This window comes from Ictalurus furcatus, chromosome 1, assembly GCF_023375685.1.
Source record: "Ictalurus furcatus strain D&B chromosome 1, Billie_1.0, whole genome shotgun sequence".
Taxonomy (NCBI): Eukaryota; Metazoa; Chordata; class Actinopteri; order Siluriformes; family Ictaluridae; genus Ictalurus; species Ictalurus furcatus.
This window is the reverse complement of record NC_071255.1, coordinates 31,548,608-31,566,669: the sequence shown is the minus strand read 5'-3', so window position 1 is coordinate 31,566,669 and position 18,062 is coordinate 31,548,608. Positions and strand designations below refer to the sequence as shown.

The 18,062-nt window shown below is 38.9% G+C and overlaps 1 protein-coding gene across 1 annotated transcript in view; it reads left to right on the top strand.

Annotated features, from left to right (window-relative positions):
* The first annotated feature begins 3,333 nt into the window (after positions 1–3,333).
* Positions 3,334–18,062, top strand: part of LOC128614662 (RNA-binding Raly-like protein) — a 110,685-nt gene continuing 95,956 nt past the window's right edge. The window contains exon 1 of the mRNA XM_053636198.1: positions 3,334–3,684. Within this exon, the coding sequence (XP_053492173.1) occupies positions 3,429–3,684 (256 nt within the window). The 5' untranslated portion in view covers positions 3,334–3,428. The remainder of the gene's footprint in view (positions 3,685–18,062) is intronic.

The following is an 18,062-nucleotide window of genomic DNA, read 5'->3' as shown; positions in this document are numbered from 1 at the left end:
AATAACCCCTACTCACTGGGAGCCATTGTGTGTGCAGATAACTTTTCCCATGTTGATAATCTAATATATATATATATATGCTAATATTAATAGTCTGCATTAAATGATCATAATCACCACATACAGTATACACATACAGTATTTCAATTTATAGTCCTGCATCAGCAGTCATCCTCATAGTGAGTAATAAACTCTGTCTGCCACTACCAGACAGGGATAATCAACTTTATTTAATTATGTACAGTAGCAGTAATGCATGTTTTATTTTTTAATTATTTTGAGGCTGAAATATCACTTTTACCCATGGAAGAAGTGTGCATTGGGACTCGGATCCCATGGGAATGGTCGTGGGGTCTGGGAACATATGGGAATGAGCATGGGAACTAGTGATTTCATGGGAATAGGTGTTATTTACTCTAATACATGCAGGAGAAGGTGGTCAAACATGAAGCTTGTGAAAAGAAGAAAAAAACACTTAACTCTTTTTTACCAGAGGCCAAATAATGGAATTTGCACCTGTTTTGGGGAGCCTGTGTTCAGCATTGAATTTATTTCTGATGTCACACTCCACCATAGTGGTTAATGGCTCATATGAAAGTAGACACTCAGGGCTTTAATCTTTTTTTCAAATTTTTTTTATCTAGCCTACTTTAAATGTTATAATTTTATTATGGCAGTTGTATACAGTGTTTTACGATCAAAAAAGCTTTAGTTGTGCTGTCTGTTTTATCTCTGTACCAATGTTATTGTGGAGAGTTGTGAATTGTTTGCCCAGCAGGGGGCTCATCCCTTCACATTTCCCATCGCCCTGCTCACCAGCAGCTAAACCAGAGTCATGCTACTCTATGCACAGAAACCCAGCAGTGTCCTGACAAATCTTATAACAGACTTGCAGCGATTAAAATAGTTAATTTGTTTATACTGATTGAAAATATCAGATAAGTTGATTACCATTTTGCCGGTGCAATGGAATCCCAGTGTATTGTGAGAAAGGGTTAACATGGGAGCATATTGGATACCTTGCAGCATCTGGAGTACTTAAGCAGTATCATATGAGCAAAAATGCAGTTATACTGAATATTGGCATGGCTGTGATTTGGCCATAGGCACAAGGCCTCTGGCTGATCACAGCCGTACCAATGTTCAGTATAAACCACACAATTGCAAGTGCAATATTGCTCGACCAACAAATTAGTGGACCAGAACTACCTGTTGTATAAATTGGGCTTAACTCATATTTATTAACCTATATATTTATTAACTTTTATTTATTCATCTTCAGCACCTGGTCTATTCGGGTCAGAGTTGCTGTGGTTTGAATTACTTCTACAGTTGCAATCAAAATTATTCAACCCCCATTGCAAATCAGGTTTATTGTCAAAATTGACAGACTTTCAGCTGTTTGCAATAAACAAATCAAACAAAAGCAATTGAAATAGTTCAACACAATGAATGCTTCAAGTGGTTTCCCCAAATTCAACTGAAAATACAACTTAAAATGATTTCTCCAGTTTCAAAATTATTCAACCCCCTCATGGGAAGCATTTTTAGTACTTAGTAGAGTACTTTTTTGCTGTTATGACCTGCTGCAAACGAGATGCAGAGTTTCTGGCAGCGTTCCTGAGGAATCTTAGCCCATTCCTCATGAGCAATGGCCTCCAGTTCAGTAATATTCTTGGGTTTGTGTGCTGCAACCGCCTTCTTCAAATCCCACCAGAGATTTTCTATGGGGTTCAAGTTAGGTGACTGTGATGGCCCTGTAGAATCTTCCAGGAATTCTTCTGTAACCAAGCCTTGGTGGAATTTGAGGTATGCTTGGGATCAATATCCTGTTGGAAGGTCCAATGACTCCCAAGCTTCAGCTTCCTCACAGACGGCATGAAGTTTTCTCCTAGGATTTCCTGATACTTCAATGAATCCATCTTGCGTTCCACACGCTGCAGGTTTCCAGTGCCAGGGAATGCAAAGCAGCCCCAGAGCATCACCGAGCCACCACCATGCTTGACTGTGGACAGAGTGTTCTTTCTTCATCCTTCTTCCTCCAGAAATACAGCTGATCCATCGTGCCGAAAAGTCCCAGTTTTGTTTCATTGCTCCACAGAACAGAATCCCAAAACTTCTGTGGCTTATTTATATGATTTTGAGCCGAATTTTCTTATGTTTTTGGGTCAGTAGTGGTGTACATCTTGGAATTCTAGCATGGAAACCTTCTGCGTTTAGTACGTGCCATACTGTGCTCACTGAAACCTCAGCACCTGTTGCCACCAAGTCTTTTGCAGTCACTTGAGGGTTTTTCACAACCTGCCTTCTCAGAAATCTGGCTGCAGCCATTGATCGCTTCCCCTTTCTGCCCCATCCAGGTATGTCATTAATTTTCTACCCCTAGCCAGTTCAATTATTTCACGTTTTCCAGCTGAAGCACACCTTTTGCAACTAATGAAGCCCTTGATTAGTTGCTTCAGGTCTGCTTGAAACAACACCTGTTGTGCATATTTGTGCTGTTGTGAGGGATTCTATTCATTATATTGAATAATATTGAAACTGGAGAAGTCATTATAAGTTGCATTTTCAGTTGAATTTGGGGAAACCACCTGAAGCATTCGTTATGGTGAACTATTTAAATTGCTTTTGTTTGATTTGTTCATTGTAAACAGCTGAAAGTCTGTATATTTTGACAGTGAACCTGATTTGCAATGGGGGTTGAATAATTTTGATTGCAACTGTATCTTTATATTTTGGGAAACAGAACCAAGTTAGCTCAACTAATCAAAAATATGTCTGGGAGCAGGAAGGATTGGTCAAACCTTGTGCTGAAGTGGGACATATTTGTTATAATTCATTTGTGAGCATGTGGAGTGGGATTGAAACCAGTCCTGCACATATATATCCAACAGCACTACGGCATAAGTGAGGCACTAGTCACTTCTACTGTAAGGGCTTTAGCTTGTTAGCTAACAAAAATGGCTTTGTTAACTTTTGGAGTTACAGGAGTTACCTAGCCAGCGAACTACCATACAAGCACTTCTTTCCACAGTTAGTGGTCATTACTTACAACCTATTAAGGTTGTTTAAACAGAATCATTGGTTTATCTGGCAAGCTGACATAATCATTAAGTGGTATCTGTTATCATTAATTCATCCATGCATTCATGCAGTCATTCATCTTTAGTTATTGTATTATAATAGCTTATAACAGTACTGATAAGGTTTCAACAGGGTTTCACATTTTTAGAAGCAGTTGCAGGAGTATTCATTCATTAATTCATTCATAGGTCATTTAAAGGTTGTGTAAATTATTGTGCTTTGTTGTCCACAGCAAAAGTGTAGGCCACACTGGGCATGCAATACTGGCTTTCTTCATATTTGCCTTTCTGTGTGTGTGTGTTTGTGTGTGTGTGTTTGCACTTTAGAAGAGCCATCAGAAAAGGATGACTGGTAAGAGTCAGACAAGCAACGTGACCAACAAGAATGACCCACGTTCCCTCAACTCCAGAGTCTTTATTGGCAACCTCAACACAGCCATCGTTAAGAAGGCCGACATAGAAGTCATCTTTGCCAAGTACGGCAAAATCGTGGGCTGCTCCGTTCACAAGGGCTACGCCTTCGTCCAGTACATGAGTGAGAGGAACGCCCGGGCCGCCGTCGCTGGCGAGAATGCCCGGATCATAGCAGGACAACCGCTGGGTGAGTGTGTCTACCATGTGTGTATCAACTCAGCCAGGTGCTTTATTCAGATAATTCTTTTAGAGGTTTCTCACAGCCTGCAGCTTGCTTTTGATGCAGGCCACGTTTGATTTTGATTGTGTTTTGTAGGCATGGATAGTACTTTTGTGTTTGCTACAAAAGGGAAAAAAGTGGTGTGTTTTTTTTTCTGATGAGGACCTGAAAAAGGTGTGATGTTGAGTTATCTGTCACTGCAAGAACATTTGGGGAATACTGTGAGGACAGCTTTGGAAAGTGTCTTGTACTTGAAAACGGCATTGAGAGACCTGCTAGTCTAATTTGTTATGCTAGACTCTGAGACCGTCATGTCCATCTGTGCAACATTACTATCTGAATCAAGATACAGCAAACCATGAACAGGGAAAGGAAATCATGTTCTTTTTTTGCATAGCAGTTGAATAACTTGAATTTCCATACTCACATGCAAGGCACTAGCCTGCCATTGGGAGCAACTTGGGGTTCAGTGTCTTGCCCAAGGACACTTTGGCATGTAGAGGCATGTGGGCCAAGGATCGAATCGCCAACCCTACGATTAGTGGACAACCCGCTCTACCACCTGAGCCACAGCCACTGCCACCGCCACCTCTGAACCTGAACTTATCTTAAAGCCCACAATGAGTTAAAACACAAATAAGAATACAAAGATACAACATCTTACAGTAGCCATATACACTCACCATCTACTTTATTAGAAAACTGCTCATTCATGCAATTATCCAATCAGCCAATCATATGGCAGGACAAACCTTAAGAAGGATTCCACTCCTGTCAGCCAAGGAAAGGAATCCAAGATTACATTTGGCACAGGTTTATGTTGTGCACTCTGAGATGCTTTTCTGCTCACCATGGTTGTAAAGAGTGGTTATTTGATTTAATGTAGACATCCTGTCAGATTTAAATAGTTTGCCCATTCTTCTTTTACTTCTCTCATCAACAATCCATTTCCAACCACAGAACTGCCGTTTACTAGATGTTTTTTGTTGTTGTTTTGTTTTTTGCTGCATTCTATGTAAAATCTAGAGATTTTGGGAGGACATCAGCCAGCAGATTCATAAATACTCAAACAAGCCCATCTGGGACCAACAACCATGCCACACTCAAAGTTACAGGGATCACTTTTTCCCCCATTCTGATGTTTAATGTGAACATTAACGGAAGCTCTTGACTTGTATCTGCATAACTTTATGCATTGTGCTGCTGTCATGGGATTGTCTCATTGGATGACATTTATTTTTTTCTCCATACAATGCAAAAAAAGCATGGCAGGTTAAAGTGACAAATCCAAATAATTAGCTTGAATAATTCCTCTTACAAATCATATGGCATGCGTGCTCCGACATTGCTTAAGTTCCCCACTCACAACTTTTAGTGCCTACCTACAATTACTCCCCGTTTAATGTTTAACAAAGCAAAATGGAAGTTAAACAAACCTGTGGTTTGTTCATCAATTCAAATATCCAGAACGTTTCTGTAGCTCTACAGTTCTGCTCATTGGTTAGTTGTGCATCTCCTTGCAATAATTCAAAATACTTGGCACGTTTGTTCACGTCCTGCAGTCGGATCAATTCAGGGTCAAATCACTTTCTTACTGCAATTGAACCATGGCAGAGTTCTCGACAATTTTTTGTTGAAATCTGTCACTACTATTTGCTGTGTAGACATGTTTACTCTGAGCATCTAGACTGTCAATGGCAGACTGTCAGTGAATATCTATTTGGACAAATATCTGCATTTGCTATAGCTGCCTGTCCTTCATACAATAATGTTATAGCTGTGACCTTGAGAGAGGTGTGCTGTTAACCCTCCTGTTTTGCTCCTATTTTACATCTTTTATCCTTGGGGTCAATTTCACCCCAGCAATTTAAATCTCCAGAATATGATTTTTACCCAAGTTTGGGTCAGGTACATTGTTTCTTTTTTCACTACCTAAATTACCCTTTAAATAAAACATAACTCCCCACCCCATATACAGTACATCCAGAATACCTTTTGTACGACTATGGAAAAATATGCAAATCACCATAAAATCTCCCTAATTGACCTAAAATTGGAAAGAAATATCTTTTTGGGGTTTTAGTGATTTTGTATTATTATTTCTAACTACAGATTTTTGTTATTTATAACATTTGAAACAAAGAACAATTTCGGTTATCAAGGATAGGTATTAAGTCAGTGTACAATGTGAAAAAAATGATCACATGTAATGTTATGGACATTCAGTCCTTCAGCCATGTCTTATACCACCCTCATGCCCTGATCATTTTCAGGTGCTTCCCCAGGGGATTTACCAGTGTACACCTAGCATAGCTGGACTGTGCATCACATACTGCCCATATTTTGATACTGTATTTGGCCGGTTTGCTTGGTATGTATTGTCCAATAAATGAAATGCAATCAGATATTCATCCACAGTGACGTGGGGGCCTGGGTTGTAAAGAAAGTGTAATCGCTGAACCAACTTATCCCATGCTCTCATCGGCCCTGCCTTGTTTCTCTGTCATCAAAGTGTATGACACGGGAGAAAATGTGGAAAGTCTTTAGAGACATGGTGGCTGGAAATATTGCCCTTCTACTGTCAGCATTCCAAAGGCATGCTCTTGCTTCTCCTTTTGTCTTGTACACTCCTTCCAAAATGAGGTGGGTCACATCCAAATCTTTCCAGTTGTCCCCATACACGTGCCTCTCCTTTAAGTTTGTCATCTTGAGTATTCCATCGATTGATGGTGTTTTGAAGAGCTCAAATGCTGATTTTATGTCTTGGACATGGCTGACAGTGCATCTGGTGGGGCTTGGAACCATTGTTATGACATTAGCAGCATTGAGCCTACTCTGTCGTTTAAGTGGGGAGAGGGAACATAAATATTTCCATTTTTAGAAGGTAATGTGTCTGCTGTTGTTGAGAGACAACAGGAGGAGTCTCATTCTCATCAGAGGAGGATGCCTCATAATTAGGGTCCTCCTCAACATTATCCTCTGTCTCAGACACATTCTCCTCTATGTCCTTTTCACTGTCAAAGAAAACTTCATAGAGACTAAACCTTTATTAGAGGTCATTTTCAACTGAGAGAGAGAGCATAAAGAGAGGGCCCACAGAGCAGCAAGAGAAATGGTTTAGAAGGCTGCTGTGCAAGCTCCTCTCCTATGTTGGGTGAACTATCAACGTCCTTGAGAGAATTATATTTCACCCTCCTCTATCAAAATTCTAGTAGGATATGTTTTCCCTCCCTCATGTCCTGTGAATCAGTGGTTCTCGCAATATTACAGATATGGTTATGTTAGGATATGTTATGTTATGTTAGTTGTTTGCAGATTGTAAAATTGTATATTATAGTGACCTCAGTATCATCCAAAACAACCAAAACAAATGTGTGTAAAAAAAATTATATTTCTTATATGTTTTATACAGCTAGAACAGCCTGGGGTGAAAAGGACTCCAAAGAACACTGGTGCTACAAAATGTATACAGGACATTGAAAACATGTCATCATGTTGATTTTATGTTTACCCAGTTGCCCCCATTAAATTAGGAAAGGTCAGTAAATAAGAAGAAAAAAAAAATTCAATCATGTATTTAGAAATGTTAAATGGGTCAAACTGACCCCAAAGATAATAGAAGGGCTAAAAAAAAGAGGGAGTAGTTTAGCATTTATCTCTTGTCTAGCATTTATTTATCCGGATAAATTCATTTAACTCGAAAAAATTGAGGAAAGTAATTACCTCAAAATTTTTAAGTTGATAAATAAATGTCTTTAAGCCAAGTACACTTAAATATAACAACAATTAAATTTAAATTACAAAGTTTAAGTTAAAGTTTTGTTATATTTAACTGTATTTGGCTTAACGAAATTGATTTATCAACGTAAAAAATTTTGAGGCAATTAGTTTCCTCAAATTTTTTGAGTTAAATGAACTATCCGGTTTTACAGTGTATAATAGCCAGTCACTTCCTTTGTCACTCCTAAGCTATAGTCAGTGATCGGCGAAACCTAATAGATACTTCCTGGAGATTTGCACAAAAAAGTTTTAACTAAACCAAACAGACAGCCACTAATATAGATATTAAAAGGGGCTTATATTTATTATTTGATACATGCATACAATGTATTGAAGATGAATCTTTTCAGTGTTGATCTCACAAAAGAATGATGGGCTTTAAACTGCAGTACAATGATTAATGCAACCCCATTGTACACTGAGAATTGTCCCAAATTTCAACCCAGTGCATGCCAGATGTTTGTGAAATTGCACAACACTTATGATAAATACTGTAATCCCAATAGCATAGCACACTCGGTGTGAAACAAGCTGCTTTTGTTTCCAGTAGATTGTTAGTTGAATAATGGATTTAATCAGTGTATAGGCTTTTATTCCATTTTGAAGAACAAATAAGAGCAAAGAAAAATAAAAGGAAATCGACAAAAAGAAGAAACCATGGTCGCATGCACTAAATACACTCCCACCATTTTGTCCCCATGTAAAATGAGCAATGGTGACTATGTAAAACAGCACAATGCACCAGGAAGTGGGCAACATGAAAGAAATAGAATTACAATAGGACAAAAATAGAGGAGGAAATAGATGTAGAATACAGAGAATACATAAACTAACAGTCACAGTTTAACTATGTCTTTTTTTTATTTGCATTCTTTTCCTTACATCCTTAGTTGGAGGAGTTAAGAGGTGATGAAGGAAAATATTGGCTAGTCCACCAGGCAAGTAAAAGCTCCAATCTGCTGTCCAGACACGTTTTCATTTCACAGCTAGTTAGCTATTTAAGTACATATTTTTTGTATCTGATGCCTCTGACTCCTTCACCAGTTCCTTTGTTGTTGTCTTGAGGTTTAGTTGAACCTTTCAGACCAAAGTTTGTTGTTTTACTCTAAGTTCATTTATGTCTCCTTCCTGAATGATGCAGTGTCATCCCATGTGTAGTCCCATGGTTTTTATATTTGATTACAAATGTTTGTGCAGATTTCTCTTTGTACCTTCAGTTGTTTGGAAATTGTGGTAGACATTTTTTTTTCTGAGTTCGTAGCTGAGTTGCTTGGATTCGTTTCATGGTATCAAGGGCAAAAAGACACTGGCTCTAAAGATAGGCCCTTAAATACCGTTCTCATTAACTCCTAATTATGACTGGCCATATTTATGAATTGGCCAATCAGAAGCCTCTAATATCATCACATAAATTCGGGAATCTTCCAGACTGTTTGAAGAGACAGGCAACTTGGTATTTATTGAGACAATCAGCTTGGGTTTTGAAGAGACAGGCAACTTGGTGTTTAACTAGACAATCAACTTGGGTTTTAAAGAGACATTCAACGTGGCGTTTAACGAGACAGTCAAGTAGTGTTTTAAAGAAACAGGCAACTTGGTGTTTAACTAGACCGTCAGCTTGGATTTTAAAGTAACCATCAACTTGGTGCATAACGAGACCGTCAAGTTGTAGAATGTAATAATTTAACAACCCTCTGGAATTCTGATATAGTGAATTAAAGCTTAAAGAACTCTGTCTCTAATTGATTGTTTTAAATCAATTAGATTTACATCTAATTGATGTAAATCTAAATGAGGGGGTTGGAGGGGTGGGTTAGTAGACTCGATTTTGCTGCTGCTAACGTCTGGTGTAAAGTTTTAGCAGTGCAGAACTTACAGAGCTTACAAACTGCAGTTTTATCATCGTTCCACAAAAAAGACATCATCTTTACACACAGCACGAAATCAATGTGTTTTCCCGCCCTCTTTTGATTGACAGGATACAATCGGCCCTGATCATCGGATGTTTTTAAACTACCGGCCAATAGCGGGGAAAAATAGCCTTTATCGGTCAGTACCGATTATCAGATACATCGTTGCATATCTAATATATATATGTATGTGTGTATATATATATATATATATATATATATATATATATATATATATATATATATATATATATATATATATATACACACAGTGCATCCGGAAAGTATTCATAGCGCTTCACTTTTTCCACATTTTGTTATGTTACAGCCTTATTCCAAAATGGATTAAATTCATTATTTTCCTCAAAATTCTGCAAACAATACCCCATAATGACAACATGAAGGAAGTTCAAACTGAAAAAGCACATGTACATAAGTATTCACAGCCTTTGCTCAATACTTTGTTGAAGCACCTTTGGCACCAATTACAGCCTCACGTCTTTTTGAGAATGATGGTACAAGCTTGGCACACCTATTTTTGTGCAGTTTCTCCCATTCTTCTTTGCAGGACCTTTCAAGCTCCATCAGGTTGGATGGGGAGCGTCGGTGCACAGCCATTTTCAGATCTCTCCAGAGATGTTCAATCGGGTTCAAGTCTGGGCTCTGGCTGGGCCACTCAAGGACATTCACAGAGTTGTCCTGTAGCCACTCCTTTGTTATCTTGGCTGTGTGCTTAGGGTCGTTGTCCTGTTGGAAGATGAACCTTCGCCCCAGTCTGAGGTCCAGAGCGCTCAGGAGAAGGATTTCATCAAGGATGTCTGTGCCCCACAGCATGATGCTGCCACCACCATGCTTCAGTGTAGGGATGGTATTGGCCAGGTGATGAGTGGTGCCTGGTTTCCTCCAGACATGACGCTTGCCATTCAGGCCAAAGAGTTCAATCTTTGTTTCATCAGGCTAGAGAATTTAGTTTCTCATGGTCTGAGAGTCCTTCAGGTGCCTTTTGGCAAACTCCAGGCGGGCTGTGGCTTCCGTCTGGCCACTCTACCATACAGGCCTGATTGGTGGAGTTCTGCAGAGATGGTTGTTCTTCTGAAAGGTTCTCCTCTCTCCACAGAGACACGCTGGAGCTCTGTCAGAGTGACCATCGGGTTTTTGGTCACCTCCCTGACTAAGGCCCTTCTCACCCGATCGCTCAGTTTGGCCGGACGGCCAGCTCTAGGAAGAGTCCAGGTGGTTCCAAACTTCTTCCATTTACAGATGATTGAGGCCACTGTGCTCATTGGGACATTCAATGCTGCATAAGTGTTTCTGTACCCTTCCCCAGATTTAAGCCTCGATACGATCCTGTCTCGGAGGTCTACAGACAATTCCTTGGACTTCATGGCTTGGTTTGTGCTCTGACATGCATTGTTAACTGTGGGACCTTACATAGACAGGTGTGTGCCTTTCCAAATCATGTCCAATCAACTGAATTTACCACAGGTGGACTCCAATCAAGTTATAGATACATCTCAAGGATGATCAGTGGAAAAAGGATGCACCTGAGCTCAATTTTGAGTGTCATGGCAAAGGTTGTGAATACTTATGTACATGTGCTTTTTTGTTTTTTTATTTTTAATAAACTTGCAAAGATTTCAAACAAACTTCTTTCACATTGTCATTATGGGGTATTGTTTGTAGAATTTTGAGCAAAATAATGAATTGAATCCATTTTGGAATAAGGCTGTAACATAACAAAATGTGGAAAAAGTGAACCGCTGGGAATACTTTCCGGATGCACTTTATGTATGTATGTATGTATGTATGTATGTATGTATATAGGGATAAATTCACACACTTAAAATCTGTATCCTGTGTTTATATATTTCTGAAAAGCTGTTCTGAGACAATGTCCATTGTTAAACGCGCTATGCAAATAAAATTTTATTGAAATTGAATTGAATGTCTACTAATCATACATAGTCATACATCACTTATTTCACATGCTCAAATGTATTTCACATGCTCAAGGAATTATAATCAGATTACTTTTTTGGTTCATTTTTGGGCAGTATATAAGCACATTTTAAAAACAAAGTTGAGGAAAACCGCAAAGCTGAGGTAACTGGAAAAAAAGTCAAGGTAGATGGAAGGAAATGAAATCACAGGTCACTCTGGACCCAAGGTATGCACTTAAGGTCTAATCCAAACGCAGAACTAAGTGAACTATTATGTACAGATATGAAGCAGACAGTAGATAGCTTGTGGCAGATGGCAGATGGAGGGTATAATGGTAAATTTTCCTGTAATCAGACAAGACTGCAGGAGATATAAGTCTGTTTGGCCCTCGGCACGTCTCGGTCTCAGGGCTGTGAGAGTAAGTGCACACACAGGCCGATGTATGATTGTGGCTCGTCTCTTAATCTCCCCATAACACGAGCCTAGAGCCTGCAGGCTACTCTGAGAACAATGATATTGTGGATTCGGATACTCTCAGTACTGCAGGCATGTACCTGTGCCTGTGTCTCTTTCTCTGTCTCTGCACATACTCATGGATCGGCCCACTTCCCAGTATGTACAGAGCAGAGCCGTGTTTAATGGAATCTAGTCAGGCGGTGCAGATAGCATCACCAGCGGCTCTGCACTGGCATGATAAAGTGCAGCGCTCTCCTTTTGGAGTCACCCAGAATCGTCTCCGAGAACTGTGCACGATGCTACATATTAATACGTTCTGACATTTCTCAACGATAAGGTAAAACGCAATTTGTTTATTTATTTATTTATTTATTTATCCGTCCATTCATTTGTTATGCCTGTACCAAGTATTTATCTTTTGAATCCATTTCCATCAAAGTCAAACAACCTAGTCAGTTTCTATAGTCACATCTGCTGATACAAGAGAGAGACTTTTGTGTGTGTGTGTGTGTGTGTGTGTGTGTGTGTGTGTGTGTGTGTGTCTTTCTGTCATGAAAAAAGAAAAAGAAAAAACCTGTGTGTGACTCAGGTATTATGCCTTCCTCTGTTGTATGAGGGGAGATACGAGTGAAAGGTTGGCTGAATTACACTGAATTTCATTAGCATTATGGGTGGTTTCTTTTTATTCTGTGTGTGTGTGTGTGTGTGTGTGTGTGTGTGTGTGTGTGTGTGTGTCAGTGTGTGAGATTTAGCTTAGATCTATTACAGGCATAGCATTAATTATCTATATTAATAATAATGTCAATGAAAGGTGTTCACGTGGATAGGATCATTTTTTTTTTAAATTAAACAACATTCAATACTCCTGCATTTTCTTACACAATTTTTTCCCACATCCAAGTCTATTTTTACAGAGAGCCTGTTTGACTTGTTTGAGCAGGGAAGCTATTTTCCAATCTGGGTCTGATCTCTGGTCCACTTAAAAGTAGGGTTCACTTAAAAGTGAATTTGGATACAGATTGAACCAATCTTGTGTGAAAGCAAACACTCTCGAGGCCAGGCATTTAGGAGCAGAGAAGCATGTTGTCTGGATGGTGGTACAGCAGGTAGCATTGGCACCTCACAGCTGTAGCTCCAGCACCCCAGGTTCAATCCTGAGCTCAGGTTACTGTCCATGCATGTTATCTAGTTTTGTCCCAAACACCCCCCCCCCCTCCCCCCAACATAGCAGTAGGTAGATTGACTAAATAAAGCTGCGTTCACGCCACGTCGTAATTACGAGATTCCAACTTGTAAAAAGCGTTCACATCCTCATAGAACTCTTAATTGCAACTTGTAAACTAGGAATTTTCTGAGAGCTCCAGCTTGTACCACCTGGCTGCTGCAACATCATGTGGAAACACTCAAAATGGCAGCGCCTTCAGAAGTAAAACGTAGTCAAGTAGTTATCTCATAATATTTCTGCATAATAATTCATATAATTGACTATTATTAATGTCTTAATAATGCAAGATTAATCTGAAAATAAATGAAAGATGTACAATACAGTTTAATGTTGCTAGCACAGAGTTGGATAACCATCTACATTTACATTTATTCATTTAACGGACGCTTTTATCCAAAGCAACTTACAAATGAGGAAATACAAGCAAAGCGATATATCAAGCAGAGAACAATACAAGTAGTGCTACTATACAAGATTTATAACTGAGTTCTAGAGAAGCAAAGTGCGCAGAGTCGAGGTGCAAGAGCCAGAGTACGTTATTTATTTATTTATTTATTTTTAAAATAATGTGGGGGTTAGTATTTTAGGGGTCAGTTAGGTGTTTAGCTGTTTTTTGATGATAGTGACAGATTTTTTGGTCCGGATTGAGGTTGTAAATTCATTCCACCATTGAGGCACAGTTAGTGTGAAGGTTCTGGAAAGGGACCTTGAGCCACGCTGAGTAGGCACTACTAAGCGTCGGTCATTAACTGATCGCAGATTGCGTGAGGGAACGTAAACCTCAAGGAGAGTGTTGAGGTAGGCAGTGCTGATCCAGACAAGGTCTTGTAGGTGAGCATCAAGGCCTTGAATTTGATACGGGAGGCTACAGGATGCCAGTGGCGTGAGATGAAGAGGGGTGTGACATGGGTTCTTTTGGGCTGAATTCTGAATCATTTGGAGGGGTTTGATGGAGCTGGCTGGGTGACTCAGGAGTTGTGCATTGCAGTAGTCCAGTTTTGAGATGACAAGAGCCTGGACTAGGAGTTGTGTAGCCTGTTCAGTGAGATAGGGTCTGATTCTCTTGACGTTGTACAGAATGAACCTACAGGATTGTGTAGTTGTTGAAATGTGGTCTGTGAAGGTCAAGCTGTCATCAGAAGTCACCCCAAGGTTCCCGCTAAATAAACTATACGTTTAATAATAAGGAATTGCCTAACGACTGTTAATTGTTGTATTGTGGTTTTGTCTACTGATTACTCAAATTAGGCTGTGTTCTTGTCATTAAATCTGACAGTAGGTTTGTTATTGTGCTCGTCAGTATTCCTAGACTCACACATGCAGCTCTCTCTGGATGATAAAATGTGATTTATTGCTGTAATTATGTACTTCGCTTTTGTCAACAACAACATCTCACACGGATTCATTTTGGCATATAAAACACATAATCCCGAGTCCGAGAACCTGAACAGCTCAGAGTAGAACATCCGGGTTGTCATTTAGTAATTACGGTAATTCCGACGTGGCGGCGTAAATCCCCCTAAGTCTAAGTGAGTTTGTGAATGTATTTGAGTGCTGTCCTGCAATAGACTGGCATCCTATCCAGGGTGTATTTCCCACCTCACACCCCGTGTTACTGGGCTAGGCTCTGGATCTACCGCGACCCTGACCAGGATAAAAGAGCTTACTGAAAGTGAGAGGGAGACATTTGTTTTGATCTTCAGAGGAAATAGAAAACCTTCTAGATGAATTTGAGTGAAGAAATAATTACAAACACAAGCGATGATAATTAAAAAATGTAATTTTATCTATACACACAAAGTATATTTGAACAAACAGCTTTACTCAAGCTGTTAATCAGTGTCAAACAAAAGTAAAGAAACACTAATTAAATGAATATCAACTAAATAAACATTAATGAGAATCATTGAGCAAGGATTTCACATGCAGGAGAAGAGAAGTATAAAGTTGTCAAGCTGATCCATGGTTCAGAGGGAATTCATCCATGTGAAAACAAACTTGCCATGATGATGGACTTGTACAAATGGGTAGAGACTTGAGTCAAGTCTGAAAGCAAGATATCCTAAAGACATAGCCATGGACCATTTCTGAACCGTCGCAAGTATGGTTGTTATTAGCATTCAGCTAGTTTTATGGTCAGAGTTATCATCATGCTAGCTAACATTTGAGAGATTAGTAATAAAGATGTTGTTAGTTAGCCCTAGCTAATGTTTTCCTGCATTTCTTGGATCCTTGGTGGAGCCACTAATTTACCATCAGTGACTAAAATCAGTGTGTGATTTGGCGTATCTTTTTCTTTTGTGAATCTTTCTTGTACTTTTTCTTTCATACTTTAAGTAAGTTTAGGTATAAATGTATAAATGATTTTTTTTACTTTTCTACTTCAGCTTGAGTGAAAAATTTGAAGCTGTACCTTTTTCCTCCAAAGGATTTATTTAGATTATTAATTATATTTTTACTTGAATTAATAATCTGGGGACTTTGACCACTGGCGATACTCATAAATTAGCAGTGCTTTTATTTATTTTTTTGCGTTTTTATTTATTTATTTTAGAAAATGGAGGCAGACCGACACCTTGTTTTCTCTTAGCTCATGCACTGGGGAATTTGGAAATTCACAAGACAAAGTTCATCTAGATCAATGGTCACCAACCCTGTTCCGGGAGATCTACCTTCCTGAAGACTTTAGCTCCAACCATAATCATGCCCACATGAACATCTATTCATTAGAAGCCTTAAGAAGTTCTTGATCACCTTAAACAAGTGTGTTTAGATTTGGGTTGGAGATGAACCTGCAAGGAGGTAGATCAAGGAAGAGGGTTGGTGACCACTGACCTAGATGAACATGATGTGAAACTAAATTAAGGACTACTGTCTGCAAACTCCTTTTCCTCCTTTCCAGTGAATTGAGTTTCATGAATTTTGTTGAATTTTGTCTTCGGTCTGACACTTTGGTTTGATTCCCACCTATTAGTTACGTCTCCTGTAATACAGTAGCTATGAGTATGAAAGGGCCACATGCTACCGCCTGTGAAGCCACTATATCTCTGTGAAGTGATTTCATATGAAGATTGCACAGTGGAGAAGAGTGCGAACTTCCCTATTCTGTATATATGAGCTTACTGTTGCGTGATTGTCACTGAGGTCGAGGAGAAAGCACTGCCATCTGAAGAGCACGGCCAATTATTCTCTCTCCAATTCCTGGTCACGGATGGCTGTGGCTGCATGTCCCCTGATGTGATATGGAGAGCACCAAATACACTGAACTCCCTAATTACTTGGATTTCTGACACTATTCATATCCTGGAAAAAATATGTTCTTCTTCCAGTGTGAATGATAAACATGTTTGCTTTGTGCTGTTGTTATTACCATTCCTTCAAATTAATAAAACATGCACATAGCTGCTCTAAATGCATCAGGGATGTGGTGCTTGAAATCTGGTGCAGCAGATGCCACATTTGATAGACACTTGACGCTTTGCCGAGCCTCGTTCCCCTTCAGCCCTGAGGATGTGTGTGTGTGTGTGTGTGTGAGAGAGAGAGAGATTCTGTATCTTGCATGCATGTGTTGTCATTGCAAGTTGAATTTCAAACATTTCTCACTGCCTAATAATTAAGTCTCCTAGTTTCCATGCACTTCTGGGAAAATGTCACACATAATCATATGTTTTTCACATAAGATCATGTGCAGTTCAGTGTTAGGCAAAACATTGCACTGTAACTGCACCTGTGAAGGCAAGTGAACACCGTCTGACACCGTGCGAATAATGTGTGATAAAGAAGAAAAATTTGTGACAATAAATGAATCGATAAATCAATACATGAATCATTTGGAAAAAAAAATTGTATGTTGAAAAAATGTTCAAATGACGAATCATATGAAAATCACATGGAAAATGAATCCTGGGGGAAAAAATCATTTGAAACAAATCGCGTGAAAATAGATGTCATATGAAACAATCAAAAAGAAAATGTTAAGAAAATAAATGAATCATGTAAAAAAAACAATTCCGTGAAAATAAATTCATCCTTTGAAAAATTACGTGAAAATCAATCAATGAACAATGAATCATCAATGAATTATAAGACAATATCACATGCAAATTTGTGGGAAAAAAAGAAAAAAATCGTTTAAAAAAAATCACAATGAATGAATTATGTGTTTAAAATCATGGGGGGAGAAACATGTACTACATGTAAAAATGAGTGACACGTGTATAACACACATTTAAAATTCACATAAGAAGTTTGCTTGGCTTTTCTGTACATGTGTCTGTAGGTTCCTTCTTCTACCTCCTTGCCTTTTTCCTCCTAGTTCTATGTCCTGTACAAGTCATAGTTGTAGTTTTCAGGTTTTGACCGTAACCTGTCTTTGTGCATAATAAGTATAGCCCTCGCTAAGATGACCCTGTCTAACCAACGTGCTATAAGATAGGGCCGTGATTTGTGAACCCGAATCAATTAAGAGAATTTGCACTCACAGCCTGACAGTACCTGTGGCTCCTCAACATTATTACAACATTGGCTTTCCTACACAAGTTCACGTTCTATTACCTGATTAAATATAAATAAAAGTTTATAGCCTTGTTGTCTGACCTTGATGAGCTGAGGGATAAGTCTAGTATCTTAAAGCTGGCTGTGTTAGTGGTTAGAATGTTGCACATACCAGCTCAACAGTGCAAATTGTACAGTGTACAGTATGATTTATAGACATAGAAGATGATGATGAGAATAAAGAGATGACGCATATTTGTCATGCAAATGTATTCAAACACTCCAAAAAAAAAAAAAATACAACCCCAATTCCGAAAAAGTTGGGACAGTATGGAAAATGCTAATAAAAACAAAGAGGAGTGATTTGTAAATGTTCTTTGAAAAAAAAAAAAGTATAAAGACAAGATATTTGATGTCAATCACTAATCAGTGGCATAGTTTTTTGAAGGTAAACGTTTATTCTGAAATTGATGCATGCAACACTTTCCAAAAAAAGTTGGGACAGGAGCAATTTAGGACTAATAGTGATGTGGCAAGTT